The sequence below is a fragment of the Vitis vinifera genome, chromosome 14 (assembly GCF_030704535.1).
Source record: "Vitis vinifera cultivar Pinot Noir 40024 chromosome 14, ASM3070453v1".
Classification (NCBI taxonomy): Eukaryota; Viridiplantae; Streptophyta; class Magnoliopsida; order Vitales; family Vitaceae; genus Vitis; species Vitis vinifera.
The window spans coordinates 19,008,510-19,034,218 of NC_081818.1; the positions used below are offsets into that span (position 1 = coordinate 19,008,510).

At 32.3% G+C, this 25,709-nt stretch overlaps 1 protein-coding gene across 3 annotated transcripts in view; it reads right to left on the reverse strand.

Annotated features, from left to right (window-relative positions):
- Positions 1–919: 919 nt before the first annotated feature.
- Positions 920–25,709, reverse strand: part of LOC100852545 (integrin-linked protein kinase 1) — a 76,693-nt gene continuing 51,903 nt past the window's right edge. For all 3 annotated transcript variants that reach the window (XM_010662071.3, XM_010662072.3, XM_010662073.3), the window contains exons 8-12: positions 24,022–24,084; positions 9,246–9,334; positions 9,072–9,160; positions 6,658–6,770; positions 920–1,345 (exon numbers count right to left, since the gene is read on the reverse strand). In XM_010662071.3, the coding sequence (XP_010660373.1) occupies positions 1,228–1,345; positions 6,658–6,770; positions 9,072–9,160; positions 9,246–9,334; positions 24,022–24,084 (472 nt within the window). In that variant the 3' untranslated portion in view covers positions 920–1,227. The remainder of the gene's footprint in view (positions 1,346–6,657; positions 6,771–9,071; positions 9,161–9,245; positions 9,335–24,021; positions 24,085–25,709) is intronic.

Sequence of the window (25,709 nt, forward strand, 5' to 3'; positions counted from 1 at the left end):
TTAATAATAATAATAATAATAATAATAATAATAATAATAATAATAATAATAATAAAATGTTGATCATGTCATCATTTTTATCATAACAAATCAAATAATATATATATATATATATATATATTTCTTAAGAATTTTTTCATATATTTCTTTAAATGAGGAGGTAGGTGTTTCATACTATTAATACCAATTCTATTAATCTAGACTAACCTTTTTGGACTAAAAAATTGTTGAACTATAACTTTGGTTGCAAGGGAATACTAAGTTCAATTAGGGTTGAAAAAGTTTGATATGATTCAAACTCAATATGTTTTTCATGGGTTTGAGTTAAGTATAATTAGATTTGAATCAAATTCGTATCAATTTACATAACCATTTAATAAACAAATGGTTTCTGGTAACCTACATTACATGAATTTGATCTAAATTAACCCATTTAATAATCATGTTGATCGATCTAATTATAACTTTAAACTATTTAATTTATGTTAAACTTCTTTTAATTTTTTTTTCAATGAATAGGTCAATTAAGCGTAAACATGTTTGATTTAGACATTAATTATATTGACTTATATAAGGTTTAACTCAATTTGATTATTGAGTTAAATGGGTTTCAAGATGTGTTATTTGTTTAATAATTAAAAAATATTTGGATTTATGTTTTTAATCTGATCATTATTCATTCATGTTGGGTTTGGGTTTGACCTATGTACTAGAATATTTAGGGTTTGACATGACATGCACACACCAACATGAATTACCACCCCTAGGTTAAACCACCAAAACTAAAGCTGTTAGGATATAACGGTTACCCTTAATATATCTATGTACTCCCCTCCAGGATCCAGCCCTTGCCTATCAGCTTATGTAGGAGTTTCTTAGCTCTGGAATGAGCTAATAAATAGATCTGACTCTATCAACATTTGTTGTATCCTTCCTATGCTAACATGCATCCACTTAATTTTAATCAAATTCAAACATTTACCACTCACTGGAAGCCTGTTAGTTGTGAGATAATTAAGGGAACAATAAGCTCATCACAAGATAGTGATAAGAGAGAGACGAACCCAACTATTGCTGTGGCTTACATCAACAATGTAAAGTGGATGTGAAAACAGTGGGTGGGTCTGTGAGTTACCAAACCCAAAGCACTAAATTATTACCCGAGGTTTATTGAGCAGATACCATAGGCATAGGGAAGCATGCAGGATTGCATATAGCATAAGGCAATCAACAGACAGGGCAAGCAGGTCTTCCAAGAGTCATGGAAACTTCCTCAAGAATTGCTATGACTGAAGCAAATGTGGGCGTCTGTGATGGATCTCCACTCACGCACTGCTCTATCAATCTGCAAATGCACATTTACCCATTAAATGATAAGAAAATTTTGTAACGATATTGTTGATCTCAAGAGCAAGTTTTAAGGACCCGAGTGTATACATATATCAAACATGGCTGTAAAAAATGATTTCCTGAACTCTTATTGGCCGTGATCTGGAAGGAAATTGGGTGACTAAAAATTTTAAAAACTGATCCAGGCTGTTTTTCCTTTGTTCTTTTTTCTTTTTCTGTCTTTGTTTATGGCTTTCATTTTAAAGCCCTGACCAAATCTGGTTTGATTATTCCATCCAATATATATATATATATATATAGTGTTCCAATGAATAGGGTTTGTGGATTCCAATGAATGAAGATCCCAGAAAGGAGCTTGCTCTTCCTTATAACTCAGACATGCTCATTCAGGTATTTTTCAGAATCAACAAATAAATACCTAATCAGATCAAGACCCTTCTTAATGACACAATATATTCCAAAGGATTTTTGGAGACCAAAAAATTAATTAAAAAAAAAATCAGTAGGCCATTTCACTTGGCATCAAAGCATTTGGTACACTCTGAAAATGTTTCTGCCTAACTGAGATCCTCTGCTCAATTTGTTAGTATGGACATCAGAGGGCTTTTCTGTAACTAGATCACACCTCTCTCATGGGTGTACCTATGCCTAATGAATCTGAATGAGATCATTCCTAAATCTATAGATGAAGAGTGCATCTACCTATTCAGACTGGCTGCATTCATTCTGTTGTAACAACTGAAAATTGAATAAAACAGATATATTGTAAAACCTCAGTCGAACGGAAGAATTCAGCATTTGTGGGAATAAACTCTTAAAAGGGCTTATGTCATTTTTAGTCTTGTAAACTAGGTGAATTTCATCAGTAGCTACATGCATGATATCAAAAGAGGTAGGCCACATTGTTGAAGTGACCCAAAAGGTACCAATGCAGTTAAAATCTCTAAGCTTCTAATAGGTGCTAATTGATTGAAACCATCAGCAGGGAAGAGAGTGGAGCACACATGCTAAATTAATAGATGTCCCTGTAGATTCTCACCCAAGGTCATTGCTACCTAAGAGAACAATTATTGAATCTCTCAAAATTGATGAAAATGTCGGACCTGTTCAAATGGATTTTGATGAGTTGGAAGACAAACAGGACGTTCCTTTTGGAGATGAAGAAATGGCTTTCTTCATGAAAAGTTGAAGAAATCTTTTAGTTTAGTAAATGGAAAGAGCTTTGAACAAAAAGAACTTAAGAAATTCAAAGTAAAATTCCAAAGAAAAAGGGAAGAAAGAAAATCCCTCCGTGGAATGTTTCAAGTGCCCTGGCCAGGGACATTATATCTGAATGTCCAACCAAGAATGGGAAAAACTATGTAAAGGTGATGACTGCCAATTGGAGTGATTTTTCCTTAGTCTATTACTTCAGAAGATTCCTTCCACAGCTCTGGGATATTTAATTTTACTGCTGTAGTTTAGGCGGATTTTAGTTTCTTAATGTGAACCAACGATGACATTTCTACCCAATCTAGTCATTGTAACTCAGAAGAAGAAGTGATGAGATTTCAAAGATTTTATGAAGAGCTGCATAAGGAAATTACTAAAATCAACCAAGCTTACAAGAGGGTAAATGAAAAGTTTAAAGTAAAAGTTGGAGGGCGATAATTTTAACCTTGGGCCTTGGAAATGAATTTAGGGTCATCGCTAATCTTATAGAAGAAAATGCTTTTCTTTAAGACAGAGTAAGCTTCCTTCAAAAGGCGTTTCACATTTGCTTTCAATCTAAGAAGCACTTAAGATTTAAATTGAAACTCTTAAGCATTTATGAAGGGATAACTCCAAAGTAAATCACATAATAGCCACTGACTTCTGAAGATGCTTGAAATCATCAAGTCAAGCAATGACAAAAAAGTGTTAGGATTAAAACACCTTAAACCTATTTTCCGAAAGCGATAATAAACCAATGTGAAAAATAAAACACAAAGAAACACACAAGATTTATAGTAGTGGTTCACTTTCAATGTGAGAGTTACATCCACTTGTAGCCACTGCAGATTTTCACAATGATGAAAAGAGAGTACAAGAGTGCAAGAGAATCCCAAAATGCTTTACCCTCTAGATTTTTCTTTCTGCGTTTTTCTATCTCTCTCAATACCCCAAAAAATAAAACTCTTTCTTTTTCAAAGTTGGCTACCCTAAACATAATATAAATAGGGTAACCAAATCACATGTGTAAAATCCCTAAAATACCCTAACTTAAAACATCCTTACTATTAGGATAATAATTAGGCTCCACACATCTTAACAATCTCCCACTTGGAGACTAATCCATCATTAACTGTCTCCACCTGTAGTGGCTACGACTTCTCAATCCTCAGTTGAAGAGTCCAATTGAAGTTGCGCGCAACTTCAGTTTCTCAATCATTGCTGTCTTTGTCAACATATCAATTGGATTCGGATTCCCCTGAATCTTCTCGAGTGTTAAAACTCCATCTTCTAAAGCTAATCTTATGAAGTGATACCGAACCTGTATGTGCTTTGTCCTAGCATGATAAACGGGATTCTTTGTCAGATGAATGACACTCTAATTGTCACAATGTAACACACTTCGCTCATACTTGTGCCCAATTCTTCTAAGAAAGATCGCAACCACATAATCTCTTTGTTAACCTCTATCACTATAACTTACTTTGCCTCAATAGTAGAAAGTGTAACTATCTTCTGCAACTTTGATATCCAATTGACTGCGGTACCACCTAGAGTATAAACATATCTTATAGTACTCTTTCTACTGTCTATATCACCAACCATATCAGTATCTACATACTCCTACAAGCCTAAATCTGACTTCCTAAAATATAAAGCTAACCCTGTAGTGCCTCTCAAATACCTGAGAATCCACTTCACTGCCTCCCAGTGTTGTTTTCCCGGATTACTCATATATCTGCTCACAACTCCTATTGCATATGCTATATTTGATCTAGTGCAAGCCATGACATACATAAGACTGCCAATAGTAGAGGCATAAGATACTTTGGCCATGTAAATCAGCCCTTGTTTAGTTGAGGATGACTGATCTTTGGATAGCCAAAAGTGACTAGCCAAAGGGGTACTCACAGGCTTTGCTCCAACCATATTGAATCTGCTAAGCACCTTCTTCACATACTCTTCCTGTAATAGTTTAAGGACCTCCCTATCCCTAGTAATCCTCATCCCAAGGATTTGTTTTGCAACACCCAAATCTTGCATTGCAAACTCCTTTGATAACTTTTTTTTTTTTTTTTTTTTTTCAGTTTATCAATCTCATATAAGCTAGCCTCCGCAATCAACATACCACCAACATATAACAATAAAATAATAGAAAAGTTATCAAATGTCTTGATATAGCAACAATGATCTGCTTGACACCTCAAAAAGCCATTACTGGTTATGAAGTTGTCAACTTCTTATACCATTGTCTTGGAGTCTGTTTCAAGCCATATAGACTCTTTTATAGCTTACCATTTTCTCTTTTCCCTAAATTTGAAACCCTTGTGGTTGATGCATGTAAATTTCTTCCTCTAAATCACCATGAAAAAATGTCATTTTTATGTCCATCTGTTGTAAGTGCAAATCTTCTTTTGCCACTAACCCAAGCACTGTTCTGATAGTGATCAATTTGACTACTAGGGAGAAAATCGCTATGTAATCAATGCCTTTCTTTTGCTGAAAGCCTTTTACTACAAGTCTTGCTTTGTACCTCTTGCTAGCATCATGTTCTTCCTTTATCTGATATACCCATTTATTCTACAAAGCTTTTTGCAACCCAACTAGGTAAAGGAACTAATTGAGTATGTAAAACTCCAACTAGAAGTGAGATTGGTTCAAGCCTCCAGAGCCTTAAAGGATTGTTATTTTGCAACCCTAAAGAGCTATTTTCATGCCCAGGTCTTCCCCCAGGACAAGAAAATTCTGAGTTAAACAAATACTTGGTTGTCCGCATTACCTTTATTTGCAAACTCGTCAAAGAATTAGTATACTTACAGGATGTTCAAGGCACATAACAGGAGGTAAGTCACTGTTCAACTCCCTTGAAGATTTCGGAGATGTAATGATTCCTTTTAAAAATGGTAGTATGTTATGTGTTTTAGGATGAGGAACCATTTGTGCACCTAGACTGCTAAAGGCTTAATGATGTTTGTGATAGTAAAATTCACAGTACAATTTTCTCAAGACAAGTGTAAGTCAATGATAGGGTGGGAAGATTCATGATGATTAACATTTGTACCTCAGATAGTTGCTATACCATTCATCCTAACGCCCTCTTTATGTTCAACAAGGCAACCTTAGACTCAATAGGCTCAAGATGTCAAAGGCTAGGCCACATTATCATAAGGGATTTAACTAAGTTGGTAAAAAAGGAATTGGTGTTAGGGATTCCTAAAACCAGTGGCCCCATATGTGGTCTATATCATCTGGGAAAGCAGATTAGATCTAACCACTAGAAAGTTATCATCTTATAAAAAACCTAAGGATTGATTTGTGTGAAATTTAAAGGCATAAGGATTGAAAGCTTACAAGAAAAGAATCTATTTGACATAACAAATGACTATTTTAGGTTTTCTTCTGCTTCTTTCCTTGGGGAGAAGTCCAATGCCTTTGAAAACTTTAGTGCCAAAGCATTTGAGATGGAAAAAGTGTTCCTCCATTTTTTATATCTGTGGTGACAGGGGGAGAGAATTCAATAATTGCCAAATTCTACTGCATACTTTTAGGCTGATGCAGTTAACACACTATTTGCACCACCTCTGACAGGGTTTATTTTAGAACAGGAACCAAAAATAGTCCTCATGGTAATCTTAAATACTTTCTTACTTTCAGTAGCAAATTCTTCATTCTAAGAGACTCTGGAAATCTTGAGAACTTCAATAGTACATAAACAGGTAACTGTACCTGAACTTACAAGTTCAGTACCTAAGCAGGTAAATGTGACACCACATGCAACTAGTCCTTATCTACCTCTAATGCTGCTTAAAATCATTTTATCTACCTTTAGTGCTGCTTAAAATTATTACAAAAAAACTAATGTGCACTGTATAGAAATGTAAATTGCAGAATTACTAGTTTCATCACCATATAAAAGGAGGCTAGTCAACTAGATCATAATTTTAAGGCCATTAAATCTAGGGGTCTCATTGCAAAAAAAAATGCCATCTGTGTTTATATTAATGAGAGCAATGGCAGTATTTCAAGCATCCTGATTTAATTAAACGGATAATTTATAAAGAAACATATCACAGAAAGATAGAGAAAAAAAATATGAGATTAAAAAAGAATCCTTACTCTTGAATTCTCTTAGGGCAGCGACTTATGTAAAACTTGGGTTCAAATTCTCCAGATTTGAGATGCATATTGTCAGGGCTCTTATTGTTATTCATAAGACTTCCTTCTAACATCTGTGGTACAATTTGTATTTAAATATTAAGAGGTGCTCAAAAAATCATAAGAGATAATGTGATAGGTGTGTGTGTGTGTTTATTTGTGCCTGCGTGAATGTAACAGCAACAGCAGTAACGTTCGAGCAACGTGAAACCTTTCTCTACAATGGGCATTGTTAAGTGTTGTCTATATCAGTGGGTAAAAAGGTGTTCAAGTTAAGGGGGAGACTTAGCTCATGATTTTGAAAGAATAGTAACAAAACTTTACCAGTAATTGGGATCATGTGTGCAGACCACCATATTGAGGTTCACTGTAATAAAATCAATGATTGGATATTCTACACCATTATTCTTTCCCAAACACATGAATATCTCCCACTTCCAACTTGGCATTTGTATCCACACGAAAAAATTGAGGCTCTTCTCGCAATTGGATATGTACTTGTGGTGAAGAGCTAATTCTGGAAAGGTTAGGGAAGAGGCTGGCTGACATGAGTTTCACTTAGAAGTGACTACTTGACTAGACTGGCTATAAAAACCAAAGTGGCTCTCCAACATAGCTTCTATTTTTCCCATTATAGATTGTACCATGCCATTATAGATTGTATTTTAATATTCTTACATTCAAACACCCAATTTAATCAAATTATGGTGTCATTTTCTCAACCCCATGTTTTATATACAAGAATTTTAAAGAGAAATCTTAATAGAGTGATATAAAGTAGCCCTCAAAGTGGCTGTTTGCAATGAAAATATTTGTGGCTATGGCTTTATTTTTTAGGTTTTTGGATGGGAAGGTGGACATAGGGATATGGAAAAACTATTAGGAAGTCTATGCTTTCATGTTGTTTTTGTTCTGGAACCAAGGGGAAAATCATGCTTTATGTTCTGGACACAAGGGAAATTTAGTGTTTCCAATGCCATGATAATAAGGAAGGCATAGGTTTTATGACCCAAGGCAAGAGTTTTAGAGACTAAATTGGGGTCAGGGAGTTCTAGCCGCATCTAGTTATGTAGAATACAGACAAATAAAATAAGAAAATTAAGAAGGAATAGAATATAAACCTTAAAATTACAGTAAGACTTCTAAGAGTCTCACCTAAAAAAGAAACACATATTTGACAGTTTAGAAAATAAGCAGAGAATTCCTATTAGACGACTTCTTAAATTGCTTCTATGATTATTCATAATAAGATGGTCACCAAATCCCTCTTCACCCAAAAAGTAGAAACTTCATCTGGAAAAATGCTTGCCAAGCTCTAAATTAGACTCAAATATAGAAAACAGAGCTGATAATATCATTTTTGACCCTCCCTTATATGGAAACAAGACTTTCCATAAGGTTTAGTTACTCTTACACAAATTAAAGAGCTTCTGATAAAATAGAGAAATATCTTTTCACTAAATAAAACCAAACTAGATCAAAAACAAGAATACAAATTGATAAAAACCATTATCAAACAGCTAATAGTTTTGATGCTAAAACTGCAAATATACATAGTGGCCAGAATACCCCTGGACAATATCCCAGTTTCTCCTGAATCCAAGAGGCTAGAACCAAGTATATTCAATCATGAATCAATCATAAACAATGATCCCAACTGGTTCAATTCCATGCTTAAATGTTCCTCATACGATGATTTGGTTTAAAAGCATCTGAATATGAAATTTTTTATAAACTTGGTTTACAAAATGAAATGACCTTGTAAATGTACACTTTTTTTAAAAAAAAAAATTGTTAAATTGGTCACCATTGTGCCAAATGGGTTATAATCATGTTAGGCTGATATGTAAGTTAATAGGTTAAATGGGTCAGAGATGTGTTTAGAACAGTTATGTTTGGTTGATATATAAGTTAATTGATTATGTGGGTTACTTTGAACACAACAACTAGACATTATCCAACTCAACCTATTTATTAAATGGAGCATCAGACTGTGTTGTTTTAACAGTTTAAGAAACAGGATGCACTCATGTAAAAAGGATCCTAGTTATTAGATGACTTATAGATGAATAAATTTTATAATATTCTTACCTTGATAAGACATAAATCCTACCTGATACAACCCATTACCAACACTACCACAAAAGAGGTTGTAAGACTTCAAAGTTGTCAACTACAAATGGTCAATAGACTGACAAATAATTTCATAGTTGATCTTGCATAAAGGTTAATATAACTACGCAATTCATACATGCACCTATACTTGTCAAATAGAGATAAAATCTCCCCATTGTGGGTAAGGGGGATTATATGAAATAATGAATCTTGAAATAAGGCAGGCAATCCATATAATGTGAGGTTACACATTTAATCACCTGATGAAATATGAATCCAAACGCATAGATATCTTTCATGGTGCCATTTGATGGATTGCTAATGATACCAGAACCACTAATGCTTTGGCCTGTGAAAGAAAAGAGATTCATTAGAGAAAATAACAATTCCAAAAATACAAACTCAATAACAGGGTGAGTTATTGTTAAACTTACAACTATCTTGACAATTTTGTCTTTCATACAACATTTGAACCCAATAATCACCAATCTTCAAGTGGCCACCTTCATCTTGTAACAAGTTTCTAGACCAGATGAGCAAAATGCTTAGAGAACACCATCGTTATCACTGTGTAACATATGGATGAAGTTTGTTTTTGAATGATAATCAAGCAATAACAAAGGAAAAATGAAATAACAGGAAAATTTCAGGTGTGCAGACTTCTCATGGAAATCAAATTACTCCTTTTTCACCTAAGTTAGAATGTATAAAACTCTACTCCTAAATAGAAACCATAGTGGAGACAATCAAAGATTGTTGAATATGATACTAAAAAATGGTAAATGAAGGCAATTCTTGGACTCCTAAGATTAATCCCATATAAACAGATAGGGTCCCTAAATGCTATGAAACAGAATCAGCTAATTTTATATGTTGCTAATAACACATTTTAAAAACTCCAATTCTATTTAAAAAATATTGTACAATGTATGAGGCTTCAGCAACTTTTCCAGATAATGATTGGTCAATTGCTTAAAAACTGTGTTTTTATGTACAGTGTTCAATATGCCTGAGCATGAGATGATATAACTGCTTTGATATTCAAACTATTTTAGATGATACTTCTGGAAAAAGATTTGAGTTATTGACTATAAAGAAGTACTAGAACCTGGAGTAAAAAGACTAAAGCTAATATTAGTGTCTTTTTTCCATGAAAAATGCAAAAGAAGCCTTGAAACTTCATCCTCTATAACTGATGATCAAGGCTTAGAGATTGTGATTACCAAATAGTTAATAAGTAAACCTAATTTCTTCATACCATAGTAAAAATGATTAGAAAGCAAGGACTATTAGAATCTTCACTATCGATGGATTTTGATACATGATATCTTGGATAAGTTTTGCTTGTTCTTTCATTTATCTGAAGACAACGAAAAAGTTGTTGGTGCTTAGTTTTTTAATTTTTTACCTTTATATCTTAAAAAAAAAAAAAATAGCATCAGCTGCGTGGTGGCACAAAATTTAAGTCTTTATTTTGTTTTTGTGCATATTTCCCAAAATCAACATGTCTCTATAAACACTATTTATTGATGAAACAATAGATCCTTCATCTTGGACCAAATTTCTAGACAAATGATCTGTCAGTTTTAAATGGTAATGTTTTTTATCATGTGAAAGCACAATTTATAGTCTGGATCAGCATACAAATATGCAGAATATTTTAAACAATACATATGAGAAAGATCTCCACGTCATATATACAAGGTTGCTGACAACCTTGAAAGGGCAGAAAGAGAAGAAAAAGGAACATTAATGGAATTAGTGAAAAAATATTAGAAAGCTTGGAAACCAGGACAAAATTTGAATTTTCAGACTCTGAGAGAGTAGTTGCAGAATAGAATCTTTTGTTGAAAAACAGTTAAAACAGGGCTAGGGCAATGATTATTTGATGCAATCATGTCATCTAATCACAGGTTTATGTATCATAGACTAATGGTGTGGAGGTTTATCAAGTACACATTACTACCATATTACGTAAGATACATTTTTAGTCTATCCATAATAATCCTAACATAGTGTGTTGTCAAAATTTTCAAAACTTGCATTGGTAATGAATACTATACCATGCACAGCCAATACTATAATTAAACTGATACATAACCTGGTTATACGAGGACATATAGCAAGGATGTTGAACTCAACTGCATCAATATTAAACTTACTGACTTTGAACTAGGCAATTTTGATCATCTCTAACTAGCATATGCATAATTAGGCCTGCAAACATCAATGGCCTTCATACATTGTCTGTTTTTCTCACTACTTAAGTTTCTACAAAAGCAGTTCCATTAAGTTTCTTTAACTACAAATCCTAGTCAAATAATCAGTTAACCTGTTATGTCATTTCTGTTAAATATATGCAATCTTCCCATGTGAACAAGGTTCTAATAGTTCCCATAACTTTGGGACATTGACATTATCAATTATAATTTCTCTCAATAGAAATGCTTTTGAGCGATTCAAAATACAATGAAGGTGCATAAAATTTATAACTTGGATGTATCCTGAAAGTTCAAAAAATTGACCCATAAATATTTCTAATTGTATTTAGGTTCCAGTTGAAATATTTTGGATAAGCCTCAAACTTAATGGGTATTCCACATGCTTTAGACTTACTCCATACTATTATTCTTTTGAAGCATTTAAATTTTTAAGCATGCACCATTTCTTTTAATTTTTTTTCTTCAAGTTTCACTTCAAATTTAGTGGATTTCCACACAATTTTCAGTTTCCCCCAATGCTGTGAAATGCTTACCCATTCAAAATGTTAAAAGCACCATCCACACTAATCCTAAATCCATGGGCTTGATATTTTTCTCTTACTTGTAAAACACTGTATAATACAACAGAAAAATCCTTTTATGTGATTATTCTTCAAAGGTTCTTTTGTAGATTACGGCTCACTTTATCCCACCTTTGAATAATTGTACCTCAATTTATAACTGTTAATTGATCAGATGGAAATGATTCAAAGGTACTCATTTCAATCTTTATTGGATTTCCTATGAAGGCATTTTACTGGTTTAGTATATTATTTTGTGGACCAATTGAAATAATGCAAATAAAAGAATTTTGGGAGTCATAAAAATCCCCTAATAAATTGAAATTATGCGATTTATAATGTCAAAATGATTTTGATTAGCAATTGTAGAATTTGAAGAAGAACTGGAAGGTACAAAAACAGATTTCTTCCTTAATTTCAATATATATAGACCCACATATTTAAACAAGTATTCCTAGCACAAAAATAGAAACTTTCCTAACTTAATTATATCAAATCCCTTGATGACGGGATTGTCCTAATTCTCTTTTTAATTACAAAAATATACAACTATAATCTTTCCTAATTACATTTTTTCACACTCCCTCTCAAGCTGGTGAATAGATGTTTTGCCTTCCTAACTTGGATATACTTTCTTGAAACACTCAACCGCTTAAACCTTTGGTGAGTATATCTGCAAGTTGGCGGTCAATAGATACATAAGGAGTACAAATCAATCCACTATCTAGTTTCTCTTTAATAAAATGTCTATCTCTCTCTATGTGCTTCGTTCAATCATGTCGCATTGGTTTATGTGCAATATTGATTGCAGATTTGTTATCGCAGTAAAGTCTCATTGAACTATCCCATTTAATCTTCAAATCTTCCAAAATAATCTTCAACCATAGTAGTTCACAAACTTCATGAGCCATTGTGCGAAATTTCGCTTTTGCACTAGATCTAGCCACTAAACTTTATTTTTTACTTCTCCATCTCACCAAATTCCCACCAAGTAAGGTGCAATACCGGTGGTTGATCTTCTATCAACCACAGATCCAACATAATCTGCGTTGTGTATACTTTAAGTACTAGCCTCGAGTTTTGTTTAAAAAGGATGCTCTTTCCTAGAGACCCGTTAAGATATTGTAGCATTTTGTTAGCAGCTTCTAGATGAACCTCTTTTGGATTGTGCATGAATTGGCTAATAACACTCACAACATATGCTATATGTAATCTTGTGTGAGAGGGATAAATGAGTCTCCCTACAAGACATCTCTCTATTTATAGTAGCACCTTCCTTAGCCTCTCCAAGCTTATGATTAGGATTTATTGGTGTGCTTGCAAGCTTGCATGCCAACTTCCTTGTTTCCTTTAGAAGGTTCGTCACATATTTCTGCTAAGAAATAAAAGTTCCCTGCTTAGAATGTGCAACCTCGATTCCAAGAAAGTATTTCAATCTTCCTAACTCTTTAATTTCAAATTCATTAGTTAAACATTGCCTTAAAATTTATCTCTCATTTTCATCATTTCCCGTCATGATGATGTCTTCTACACACCAGAAGAGCTATAACTCCCCCTAAATTTGAATGCTTGGTGAAGAACATATGGTCTCCACGACTTTGTCTCTATCCCATGTTTTTCATTACTTTGACAAATCTTCTAAACTACACCCTTGGAGACTGTTTCAACCCGTATAAAGACCTCTTCAGTTTACACACCTTTTTAGTAGCTAGGCCACTTCTAAATTTAGGAGGGACTTCCATATAAATTTCTTTTTCCAGGTCTCCATTCAGAAATTCATTTTTGATGTTGAACTGTTGTAAATCCCACTTATAATTTGCTATCAAGGATAACAAAATTTTGATTGTGTTCATCTTGGCAACTGGGGTAAATGTCTCTAAATAATCCACACCATATGTCTGAGTATATCTTTTAGCCACCAATTTCGCCTTGTACCTTTCCAATGATCCATCTGCTTTATACTTAACAGTATAAACCCACTTGCATCTCACTAGCTTTTATCCTATAAGCAAATCTATCAACTCCCAAGTTTTATTCTTTTCCAAGGCCTCCATTTCTGCATTCATGGCTTGTTTCCAATTTTTGTTAGATAAAGCCTTGCATGGAGTGGTAGAAATATGAATATTGTTCAAACTTGTCAAAAAAATCTTATAGCACAGAGACAACTTTTCGAATGACACAACAAGAAAGTGGATACAACAGACGTTTAGTGCATTCCCTCGTTCCTTTCTTGGTGACAATAGGGAGATTCTAATTTATGGGTTTATCAGACTAAAGTTGTTACTCAGTTTGTAAGGGAGGATAAGAGACCCTTACCTCATTTCCAAAATTTGGTTTGGTTCAGAATCTTAGACTTGTATAAGTCTAAGGACTACAACTTTCTTCCTTGAGTACATTTTGCCAGTCATTCGATCCTCAAGAGTAGGTTTAATGGATGAATTGGGTTCAAGGAAGGAGGGCATAGAAACTGGACTAGACACTTTGGAGGGGGAGGTGTCAATGAGAAAGGGATTGATGAAACAGAAACCTGATCGTTTTCTTCCTTGATGGGATTCTCCCTTTGAGGATAAGAGCGGGAAAATAAGATTCACTTTCGTTGAAAGTAACTTTAGCTAAGAATTTTTTTTTTTCAGATGGTGGATGGTAGCACTTATATCCCTTTTGAGTTGAAACATATCTTACAAAAAGACATTTGATTACTCTTGGATCCAATTTTCCCATGTTTTGACTATGAGCATGCTCAAAGGAAACACATTCAAATATCTTATGAATAAGATAATTTGTGGTTCTCACAGAGGGATAAAACGATGAGAGTATTTTGATGGTAATTTTAAAACCTAAGATTCTAGAAGGTAATTGGTTTATGGAATGTGTGGCGGTTAGAACAACTTCCCCCTAATAAGATTTAGGCACATGTTCTAGGAACAAAAAATCCCATGTTGAATTAAGGAGGTGATCATTTTTCCTTTTAGAAACTCCATTTTGCTATGGAGTGTTTACACATGATGACTCATGAATCATACCTTCATGCTAAAAACATGGAGTTAGAACTTGATTGAAATAATCTTTGGTGTTTTCAGATCGAAATCTCTTGATAGTGACACCAAAATGGGTTTTTATCATGTTATGGAAATTTGGGAGAGTAAAACTCTCATCAGATTTGTGTATAAGAAGATCCAAGAGACCTTAGTACAATCATCGATTAAAGACACAAACTAGTGTGCCTCAGATATATTAAAGACAAGGGAAGGACCACACATATCACTATGGATTAGATGAAAAGGCTCTGAACTTCTTTTATTAATGATTGAAAAGGTTGAACACTTGTGTTTGGCTAGTTCACATACCTCACAGTGAAAACTCTCAACATTTAATTTCTTACACAAAGAAAGAAACAAGATCTTAATAGCTTTAAATAATGGATGTCCAAGCCTGCGATGATGAAGCTAGATTTTTCCTTTATGGTGGTGCTCAGAAAGAAAAGATATAGATGATTTGCTTGGTGTCTTAAGGTAGTATAGCCTGTTTTGTTCCTTAGCAAGTCCAATCATCTTCCCCAAATCTTGGTCGTGAAATACACAGTGAGTAAGGTAAAAAATCGCATTGCTACCCAAATCTTGTGTAAGCTTTTTTATATAGACAAGATTAGTAAACAACTTTGGAACATGAAGCACATTTCTAAGTGTGAGTGTAAAACTAATTTAGATATCTCCTACACCTGTGACAGTAGTTAATGAACCATTAGCTATGACTATTTTCCTAGCTTGGACAAGGGTTATAGTCGTTAAATTGGTGTGAATGAGTCATATGATCTGTGGCACCTGAATCTATAACCCATGAATTGGCAAAAGTTTCATTCAAGACTTTTAATCCAATGGGAATAGGAAACTTACTTAAAAGTACTAGTAAGTGGGTACCTGAAGGTTTCTCAAGAGTTCCTAACAAAGTTCTCAGTTTTTCAATCTCCTCCTGATTGAATCCGCCTTGTTCCAGGGATCTTTCTTCAACTGGTTGAACAGAAGACAAGTGTGCTCGTCCATTATCCTTTTGTTGCCTTTCATTGTAATTGGCTATCATTCCTTCAGATTGAGAGGTGATAGTGGTAGTTTCTGATACCTTTAACATTTTTTCTTTTGTTAGAAATATAAAAGAGCTCTTAGGTCAAATAACTCACTAAAGACTACCCGTAGGGCTTAGAACTGTGTTAAAGCTCCCACTAGTGTCGATGTGGGATAGTGGTGGTCATAGCAGTGGTGTTGGAGGTTCGACTCTCTTGGTGGTCACAAAAGTATTTTCGAGGTTTGACATCCTTGATTTCCGACAATATCTATAGTGCAAGGAATGCTTGTAGTTATTTGTTGCTTTTCGTGTACATTTGCACCAGTAGTGAGAACGAGAGATAGCACATGTAGAAGGAAAAAATCTTTGCTTGCAGCAATGGTGAGAAAGAGATTCAATGTGAGGCGGAGACATCACATGCAAGGATCGTCATCTTTAATAAAGACAACAACAATAACGATGGTGCGATTTCTATTTGGCGATGAGTTTGCGATGTTTTTTTTTTTTTTTTGAGGCTTTGTTTGCAACAATGGCACAATGCAAACAAGAGGCAAATCCTTAAGGTCGACAATGAAGTTCGACTATGACCTCCAACTCGACAATGAAGGTCGAAAAAATCTTCTCTTCCTATATTTGCAAGCCTAAGCCTTTGATACCATGTAAAATCTAAAGAAGAATTAGAAGGTAAAAGAATAAATTTCTTCCTTAATTTCAATCTGTACAAACCCACATGTTTATACAAGTATTTCTATCACAAAAAATAGAAAATTTCCTAACCTCATTATATCAAATCCCTTTGATTACAAGATTGTCCTAATCTTCTCCTTAATTACAAAAATATATAGTTATAATCTTTCCTAATTACATTCTTCCACAACAATTTTCAGTGGAATTATTTCAGAACTATCTTTTCTTCCTCAAAGATTTACATGCAGCAAATAAGAGGCATTCTTGAGAAGTGCATCGGCACTCTAATAAAAACTTAGAACACGATACCTTTGCTTTCATGCTATTGTTCTTTTTTAATGATATATCATGTTTTAGCCATTTACTATTTATTGAATGATTATCAAAGATTATGTTTAATTTCTTGATCCACTCTGAAATACTTTCAGGCAAGTTAGAGTTAGTAGTATAAATATAAAGTTCAAAACATAATTTGTAAATCTATATTGCTTCATGAATATGATAGTCTATGAATACAATCAACATGTCATTTCTAAGGAAAGTATTAACTAGAATATGAGTCTTAATAGATCCATTTACTTTCTAACAGGTTTCCTTTGTAGGTTAAGGAATTTGTACAGAAAAGAAATAAATACAGAAGAGTGATGACTTGTCTTACAATAAATACAAAACAGAAAAAGATAGTGATTAGTTTTTTTACTCATTTTTAGGTATTAGTTGTATTTTTAATCTGTCTACCCCTCTACAACCAGCCATCTGTCATGATTATAAGTTCTGTAATTGTGATGTGTTTGTAATTCCCATATAGGTTTTGTAATTATTGGAGATCAACATCAATGCTTAGTGGCATGAAATGTTGGTGGGATAAATAGAAATTCATGAAATACCCTTCTGGAAACAACATTGTCACAGAGTGAATAGGTTTAATTTAAAATTATTATATGAATTAATCCCAAGTTTGATAGAACCAAATTACCCTAAATTAATTGCCTATTCAAGGAAGTGGATGTGGAAGCATCTTGAAGTTTAATTAAACAAGATTAAAACAACAAAAATGAAAGGCATAAATTAAGTGGAGAAAGGGCACAAATTTTTACATGAGAATTCTAGAGGAGGAAAACCACAGACCTAACTGCTTGAAAGCAATCTACTATACAAGACACAAAGTATAGTAACACCAATATATCCATGATGCATCCGGTCTGAATCCATAAACTAGAATTCTATATCTTCATGAAAGTCCACTACTCTCATGAACAGACTTACATGTAGCACCATGAATGTGGCACTTTTTCTTCTCTAGCAAGATGCTTTCATGAACTGGAGATCCATTGGAACACACTCCTCATGAGCAAACACCCAAATATGAAGTAGGAAAAGGATTTTCTAGGGCTCTATGGTTTTCAAAAGACTTCCTTAAGACTAAAATTTTGAGAATAAGACTTTCTAAGGTTTGAATTAGATTTCAAGTTATCGAACAAAGAATTAGGTTTTTGGTTTGATACAACTCTTTCTTTATGGCTTCTAAAAAATTTTGAGAAGTTGAGACTAAAATGTGGCAAAGTTGTAACCACACAAGGACTTGTAACAATTTGCCTGAAATAGCTTTTTGATTAATTCAAAATGATAACCAATTTATTCAATTGATGGAAGCAACAAGATAAAGGGAACAACAATTGACTACCTAGATTGATTGACAAACAATTAATGGTTCTCTAAGATCCTATTTTGCAAGAACTAAAAATTTTACACCTAAGGACTATCTTTGAGAAATTTGTTTCCATTTTTCCATAAAACATGAATTGGTAACTAATTATTGTTTGAAAACTATTTTTGAAGTATTAAAAATTTATTCTCTTTTTTCTGCAAAACATGAATTGGTTTTTGCATCATTCATATGTCTTAAAGATTGCTAGGATGAGCTGCTTACAAACTTTTCAAAGTGTGCAAGCTGCAATATATTCTTCTTGGCTTGAGCTAAATTGACTTTATGAGCTTAACCAAATTTTTACTTAACTATAGACACTTTTGGGATAGAATTGCTGACATACACTTATAATGAGGTTAAAGGACAACCTTAACTATTAGCAACATAGTATTTAAATAGCACTACAAACACTTTAAAAATGAACCAACATAATGAACTTTTTAACCAATCTTAACAAAGAAAAAGCAATAAATATATCAAAGAGGCATATAAAATGCATGAAGCACAATAAGATTTACAAGGAGAACCCTACAATATGAAGAGAATAATCACGAAACAAACCCTACAATATGAAGAAAAAAATTACAAGAAAAACCTAAGAATTTCACTCTAAAACTTTTATTTTATCCAAAAGGTTGTGGTAATACAAATAAAAGTAAAACCAGGTCCTTCATTCCTTCTATAAGCTTAAACCCTAAAAAATTGGACCATTCTCATCAAACAAATCTAAGCAATCCACTATATCAAAAATGAATTACAAGAGTATTCATAAGCATTTAGTTTACCTAAAGGCTTGGGATGTGATCAAAATAAAAATTAAAACCAAGTACTTCTATAGGCTTACAGCCTTAAAAAATTAGAGTAGTCTCACTAAAAATATCATTTTGTAAAGCTTGGAGAATTCTCATACAATTTGTGTAATGATGGTCAAGAAAAACCCGTAAAGCTTAAAGAAAACCCTTTTTCTTTTATTACATTCTATTCTCTTTATCCTTCAAAATAAACAATTTCCTTTTCTTTTTTTTGTTTGTGGAACAAATGTCCAACCCTAAAATAAACTAGATTGACTTGGATTATTCAACTCAAGGTCCAACAATCTCCCATACTAGCCACAAAAGGGAGGAAGACATAATCAACTTCTTTATTTAGAGTGCATGTTAGCTTGCTTAATGTAGAACTCAAGCTTTTGTTTGGGACTCTCCTTGATCATCATGTTAGAAACACTTTTTTGGGAGATTTTTCTTTAACTTTTTCTTAAAGGCTTCTCATATCTAAAAATAACTTACATTAATGCTTTTTGCATAGAAATGGTACATGGTACTTGTGCTTAAATCTAGAGCACTTAGACTATTATAATGTCTATGTGCTAATGTGTTAATGGATGAAATTTACAATTAGGAGAGAAATTGGTGTTTAAAATTAATTTTGAAAAAACATACAATTATATTTTGAAAAAGATTTTTTGATATTAATTTCAACCATGACCATCACCATGTGATAACCTCCTTTTTAGGTTGTAGGACTTCTAATTGGTCCTTTTATCGAGGACTTATTTTTTATGGGAATCCCAAAGCTCCATATTTTTGGAACCTAATTTCAACTTTTAGATCCTAGCCAAACTCAGTTCTAGGATTTACAAAATCCAATGGGAATCTTATGATCGAGTATGGAGGAGAGAAAAAAGATCATCTCATAGGTTAGAGTCAAGAGGTTAGGCTAAAGTATTAAGGTTATGTTTGATTGACGGGATATAATAGGATAGGATATGTATATTCTAGGATATCATATCCCATTGAATAAGATATGAATATCCTAGGATATGATTTCCAATGGGATATGATATCCTTGGATGTACATATTCTATAGACATGATATTTTAAAGTAGCATATCCAATGAGATTTGTATATTATTTTATATTTATATTTAATTTGTGAAATAAATAAAAAATAATATAAAATATATATTATTTTCAATGTTTAAAATAAAAATTATATCACATTTAAATATTTTCTATTTAAAAAATGAAAATTTTGTTTTGTTTAACAATATTCATGATTAAAATATTTGAACTTTACAAATAAATTTTTTGTATATTATGTTATTTAATATATAAAAATAATTTATATATCATATATTAATATTATTTTATAAATATTTTTTTAGTTTTTCTTTTTTAATCATAAATTTAATTTATAATAAAAAAATTTATTTTATAAAATGAATATATTAAAAAATAAAAAATCAATAAAAAATAAATTTTTGATACATGAGATATGTATATCCCATATCTTACCATGGGATTAACATATCCCATGTGAAAAGAATAAAAAAAAAGGGTAGATAATATATCCCATAATTTATCTTATCCCATGTTTGGTTGAACATAAGATATGATAAATGATGGGATAACTTATCATATCCCATTATCAACCAAACATGGGATAGAATATAATATCCCCTCTCTTATCCTATCACATGCTATATTCGGCCAACCAAACATGGCCTAAAGGAGTCTAAGTATTGAGAAGGTTTTTGAGAGGAACAAAGCTATTTTAGGAAAGTAATTGTAGAGGTTTTGTAGGGAAAAAGGTGCAATATGGAATAGGGTTACCAAAAGCATATATGTTCTATACTCTAATGAATAGGATGCTAACATTTTGTTATGTGGTTGCACAATTGCATATGGAAAGCCATTGTGTGGGTTTCTCTATTTTTGCTTCATATATTTGATTCTTTGGTAAGGATAGTTTAGGGATTCATTTCTTGAAAGGCCTATATTGGGGAAGACAAACCACTTTGAATCTAATTTTCCAATCCATTTAGTTTTGAAATCTAGAGATCTCCCATCTTTTTATTCCAAAATATTTCCATTTTCTTTATTTTGAAACGTCAACTTTTGTTTTAACTTATCCAACTAGAACATTGAAAATCACTCTTTGCTCTTGTCTTCTTTGCTCCATGATATGTGCCTTACTTGTCAATGGTAAAGTGTGGTTATTAGCCCTTTAAAAAGTTATTCTCCTTTGAGAAGGCCTTTTAAAGCTCTCATATGAGTATTGTGTTCTATGTACTAGGTTGTAGGGAAACAATCAATCATCTATTTTTTCATTATCCAACTTCATTAAGGTCAGTTTTTTAAAAGGTTACGAAGGCTTATGCCTTAAGGCAAACTGTGAAATACCCATGAGATTATAGCCTAATAGGATAATTGAAGTTATTGCCTCAAAATAGGATAATTGGGACTGAAGCCTCACCCATTGAGGCTTAAAAACTTGAGGCTATAACCTTCATACAATTGAGGCTTAAGCCTCACATATTCGATAGGTTTTATTAGGTTACCAATTTTTCTAAAAGCTTAAGTTGTTAGATGGTGCGTTAACAATGTATATCAAGTTCATTTAGGCTTTAAAGCTTGTAATTTATATATCAAGTTCATTTGAGCTTACCTTTACATCCAACCTTATGGGCTAAATTTGGGGAAATAAACATGGGGAATCCTAACACCTTGCCTTATAGGTTAAACTAGGGGAAATAAACATATGGTAAGGTTTAAACTCATCACCTCTTGCTAAACAAGGATCCACTACCATGTTAAGCTATTGATTTCCTAAAAACTTAAGTTGTTAGATAAAGTATCAATAATATATATATCAACCTCATCTTAGCTTTAATGAGTCAACAATGTATATCAAGTTCATTTGGACTTAGCCTTAACAAGTTTTAATGGGTTTTGGGGCTTTATGGGCTTTAGGTGTGTATTTCATGACTTAAAACTCAATATTAAATGAGTTTTTCTAGATGTTTCTCATTGTGGGTTTTTGGATATATTTTATATGTTTGGAGTAAGGTTAAACCTTTTACAAGAAAAGGGGGCTTAGCTAACTTCTATTCAATGCTTAAAGTAAAAGAAGAGGGAGAGAGAGAGCGAGAGAGGTTGTTGATTGTTGTAGTGGCTTAACTTATGTATAATGGGTGGACATTCACATGGATGGGGAAGACGATAAAACAATTTGTTATGATAACAATTCCTTGTAGGATCCTACTAATGAAAATGATGAAGCCATGAGAAAGAGAGTTAGACTTTAGACGAGAGAAAAAAGAACTAAATTAAAAAGCATTAAAAATGATAAGCAATTATTTTTTTATTGTGAATTTTATGGTTTCCTTATTAGTTACTTTATTTGATTTTATTAGCTTTTTTAAAAGTTATATATATATATATATATATATATATATAGATAGATATATAGATATATATATATATATATATTTATTTATTTATTATAAGTTGAGGTTATGCTCCATTCTGCCTTGAGGCTTATGTTTACCTCATTTGGATAAAATGCTTTAAGATGACCTTTGGCTTTTTGAAATTATGGTTGGAATTATGCTATAGTGTGATATTCGTTACTTTTTTGAGTTATTTTGGAGGAAACACTAGAAGCAAGGTTTGGCGAGTGGCAAGTGGCAACACTTATTATAAGTCATTACTTTTCCTTTTCTTGGTTAACATTAGATCAAAATCATTTTTTTTTCGTGCTTCCTAAAGAGTTGAGAAGGTGTGCTAGCATGGAAACCCCTTCCATTTGGTTTTCTGAAATTCAATTTTGATGGTTGCTTGTCAGAAACTTGACATAAATCGAGATTGGTAGTTCCTTTAGGTATAGAGTTCTCTTCAAGCCCATGGAGTATGGCTCCCCATAAAGGAAGAGATTCTAACCTTGTTACACGTGCTTCAAGCAAGTTTTTTGGGTTTTAGTAATATCTTTGTGGAAGGAGACTTAATCACAATTATCTCTTAGGTCTTATAAGAGAACCGAAGACCTTGGAAATTGGATGTTTAGTTGAGAAAAATTTTTGTTTATAGGTCTAGGCTACTCTTACACTTAGATTCTCATTTATATAACCGTAGAGCGAATCAGTTGGCTAAGTACGACAACTCATAGTTAAGAGCTTTTGCAAAGGATTTCAAGCCTTCTTGAGTGTAACTTCCTAGTATTTTTGTTAGGCCATTTTTGGATGTTGTCCATTTAGAGTATTGGTTCTATGCTTTATTCTTGAAGAGTAACTCTCCCTTATTATCCCTTTTTAGTGTTTATTATTGTTATGCTAGACTATTATTTTCCATATTATATTTGGGGTATTACTATAATCTTCTCTTTTTAAAACTCAATAATATAAATAGTTAGAAGGTATAGAAAAGTTGATAAGACAAAAACCAAGACCGCTTCTTTTTTTCCTTTTCTCTTTTAAAATCACAAGTTTTTAGTTTCAACTTACCTGTTATTCTTTTTAAATGAATTGTTGTTTTCAATCAAGAAATATTTAAAGAGATTTTAGTCATCCCATATCAAACAATTGTATTTTGTTTCTAAAACCCAACAGGTAGCATGGGTAATGCATTCCTATGGTTAGGATGTCATAAGAAAGATGATAAGGAAGGTGTGTGAAGGTAAGCAACCTTATTGTTGGTCACTGGGTTTTTGAATTTTAATTAACTTCTCTAATCCTAAACCATGTGGTTACTATTTTGCCCTCCAATTTCAATTCTTATTAGTGCAAATGCGATTTAAGGAAAAAAGAAAAAGAATAGAGAAAGAGATGCTCATCTCATGGAAGTAGGAAACCCTTCTATTTAAATATAGGAGAATAGACAAAATGCTCCTTATCACAAGGAAAATGTTTATTTTATTTTTTACCAAATATGTAGTTAGAACTGCAATCAAGAATCAATTTTACAAGAAAGTACTTGCCCATTTCCATTTTGTGAAAACTACATAGCATGATAGTAGAAAGATGCTTAGCAAGTTAGAAAAAAAAAATTAAAAAAAAAGAAAGACATGCTTCTTTCTTAAAGCTGTAAAGATTGGATAACCAAGCAATATTCAAATGAATTTCATAAACAAAAAAAATAGAGAAGATAATACACGCTAAATACTAAGTGAAAATATGAATCTACAAGAATAGACTTACTCAAGATCCAAATGGTTGTGGACTATGGGCGAGGGCTTATGCTCATGAAGATAATTCATACCCCTGCCAATTTGTTTAGACATCAAATGGAACATTTTATCAACATCTAATAAGAAAAGAAATGCTTAGAAAAAAATGATGATGCTTTTAAGCAAGCAAATTAAAAGCCAGTGTGAAGAGTTACTTCAGTCATATTTCTAAATCTGTAATTTTTTCTAATGTCAGAAAATTTTGGAATGTTGCAATACTTTGAGATAGTTAACTATTTTTCTACTTATTTGGCTTCATTTGTTTTATTTCTTTCTTCTCTAACTCTCATTCAACTCAATTATCTAACATAATCCTCATTCCCCTAATAAAGATAACAATAAAATGAATTTAATTAGAAAGAATTAAGAAAAAACCATTTTCATGGAAAAAATCATTTTAATCAGTTCAATATATTCTTGGATTCCTTTTCATATTATGATAAAAACTTTTTAAAATAAATTCACTCTTAAAAAATGAACCTCTAACTTCTTCTTACAACCCCTCATTTGGTACAAATTCATTAAGATATCTTGGTATCATTGTATTGCTTACCAGAGGAATTTACTTCTAAGAGAAAAAAGTATAGCTGTATGTTTATTTTGTATCAGTTTAGTATTTTATTTTTAATTTTTCCTTTTAATTATTGAAATATGAAAAGCAAATGGTTGTTTACAATATTTCACAAATTTTTTTAAAAAATGGAATACTAATGACTAAGAACTTAGTAATGGTAATAGTAGTAGAAATAGATTAATGATTTTAGTTTACTAGATGCTTTATGTAATAAAAATTTTTGAGTGTTGAATCAGAACTATGATCAGGATAAAATCTAATTATTTTAATTTTGCATTGGGCTACAAATAAGTAATGTTTCTGGTCTTATTTTCAATGCAAGAACAATTGTAGTAGAAGTGGAATCTCATATCACTTTAGAATTCAACCATATGATTATTATTAAGATGTAAATTATGTATACTGGTCACACAATTTTCACCTTAAAGATTACACTTATCAGGCATATTCTTTTAATAATATTTCAATTCTAAATGTTGCATTATTGCATGCAGTTGACAATTCATGAAGTTCTATTTCAAATTTCCATATCAAATAGTAATTGCCATGATTTCTTTTAGAATATTTCCAATGTTTCCATGGGCCAATATACTTGTTCATCTCAATATTTTATGACTTCACAAACACAAAGGGAGGTGTGATGAGTTGAGTTTCCAAGATCTATTAAGTAGTTGGTTATTCAAGTCTCATTTGGAATTTAGGAAGTTTTGTTATTGGAAATTTCTCCTTAACAGAAGCTTTTATACTTCTAAGGCTTCTACTTTCTAAAAGTCACTTTTTTCTATGGTTTTTATTTGAGTCCTTTTTAAATTTAAAAACTTTTTTATTAGGAACTCTTGTTAAGGAAGTTTCTATAAGTTCTAAGTTTCTACTTCTAAAAAAGGAGGTTTCTATTTTTCATTTATTTCATTATTTGGAAGATTTAGGAGTTTTATGAAAGAATTAGGAGTTCTAATAAGTTTCTATAGATTAAGTTTCCTTTTCTATAGCTTTATTAAGTCTTTTAGGTTTTCTAAACTCTATAAATAAGACTATTTCATATAACTAAGACATTGAAGGATGATGAATAATACCTATTTTAATGC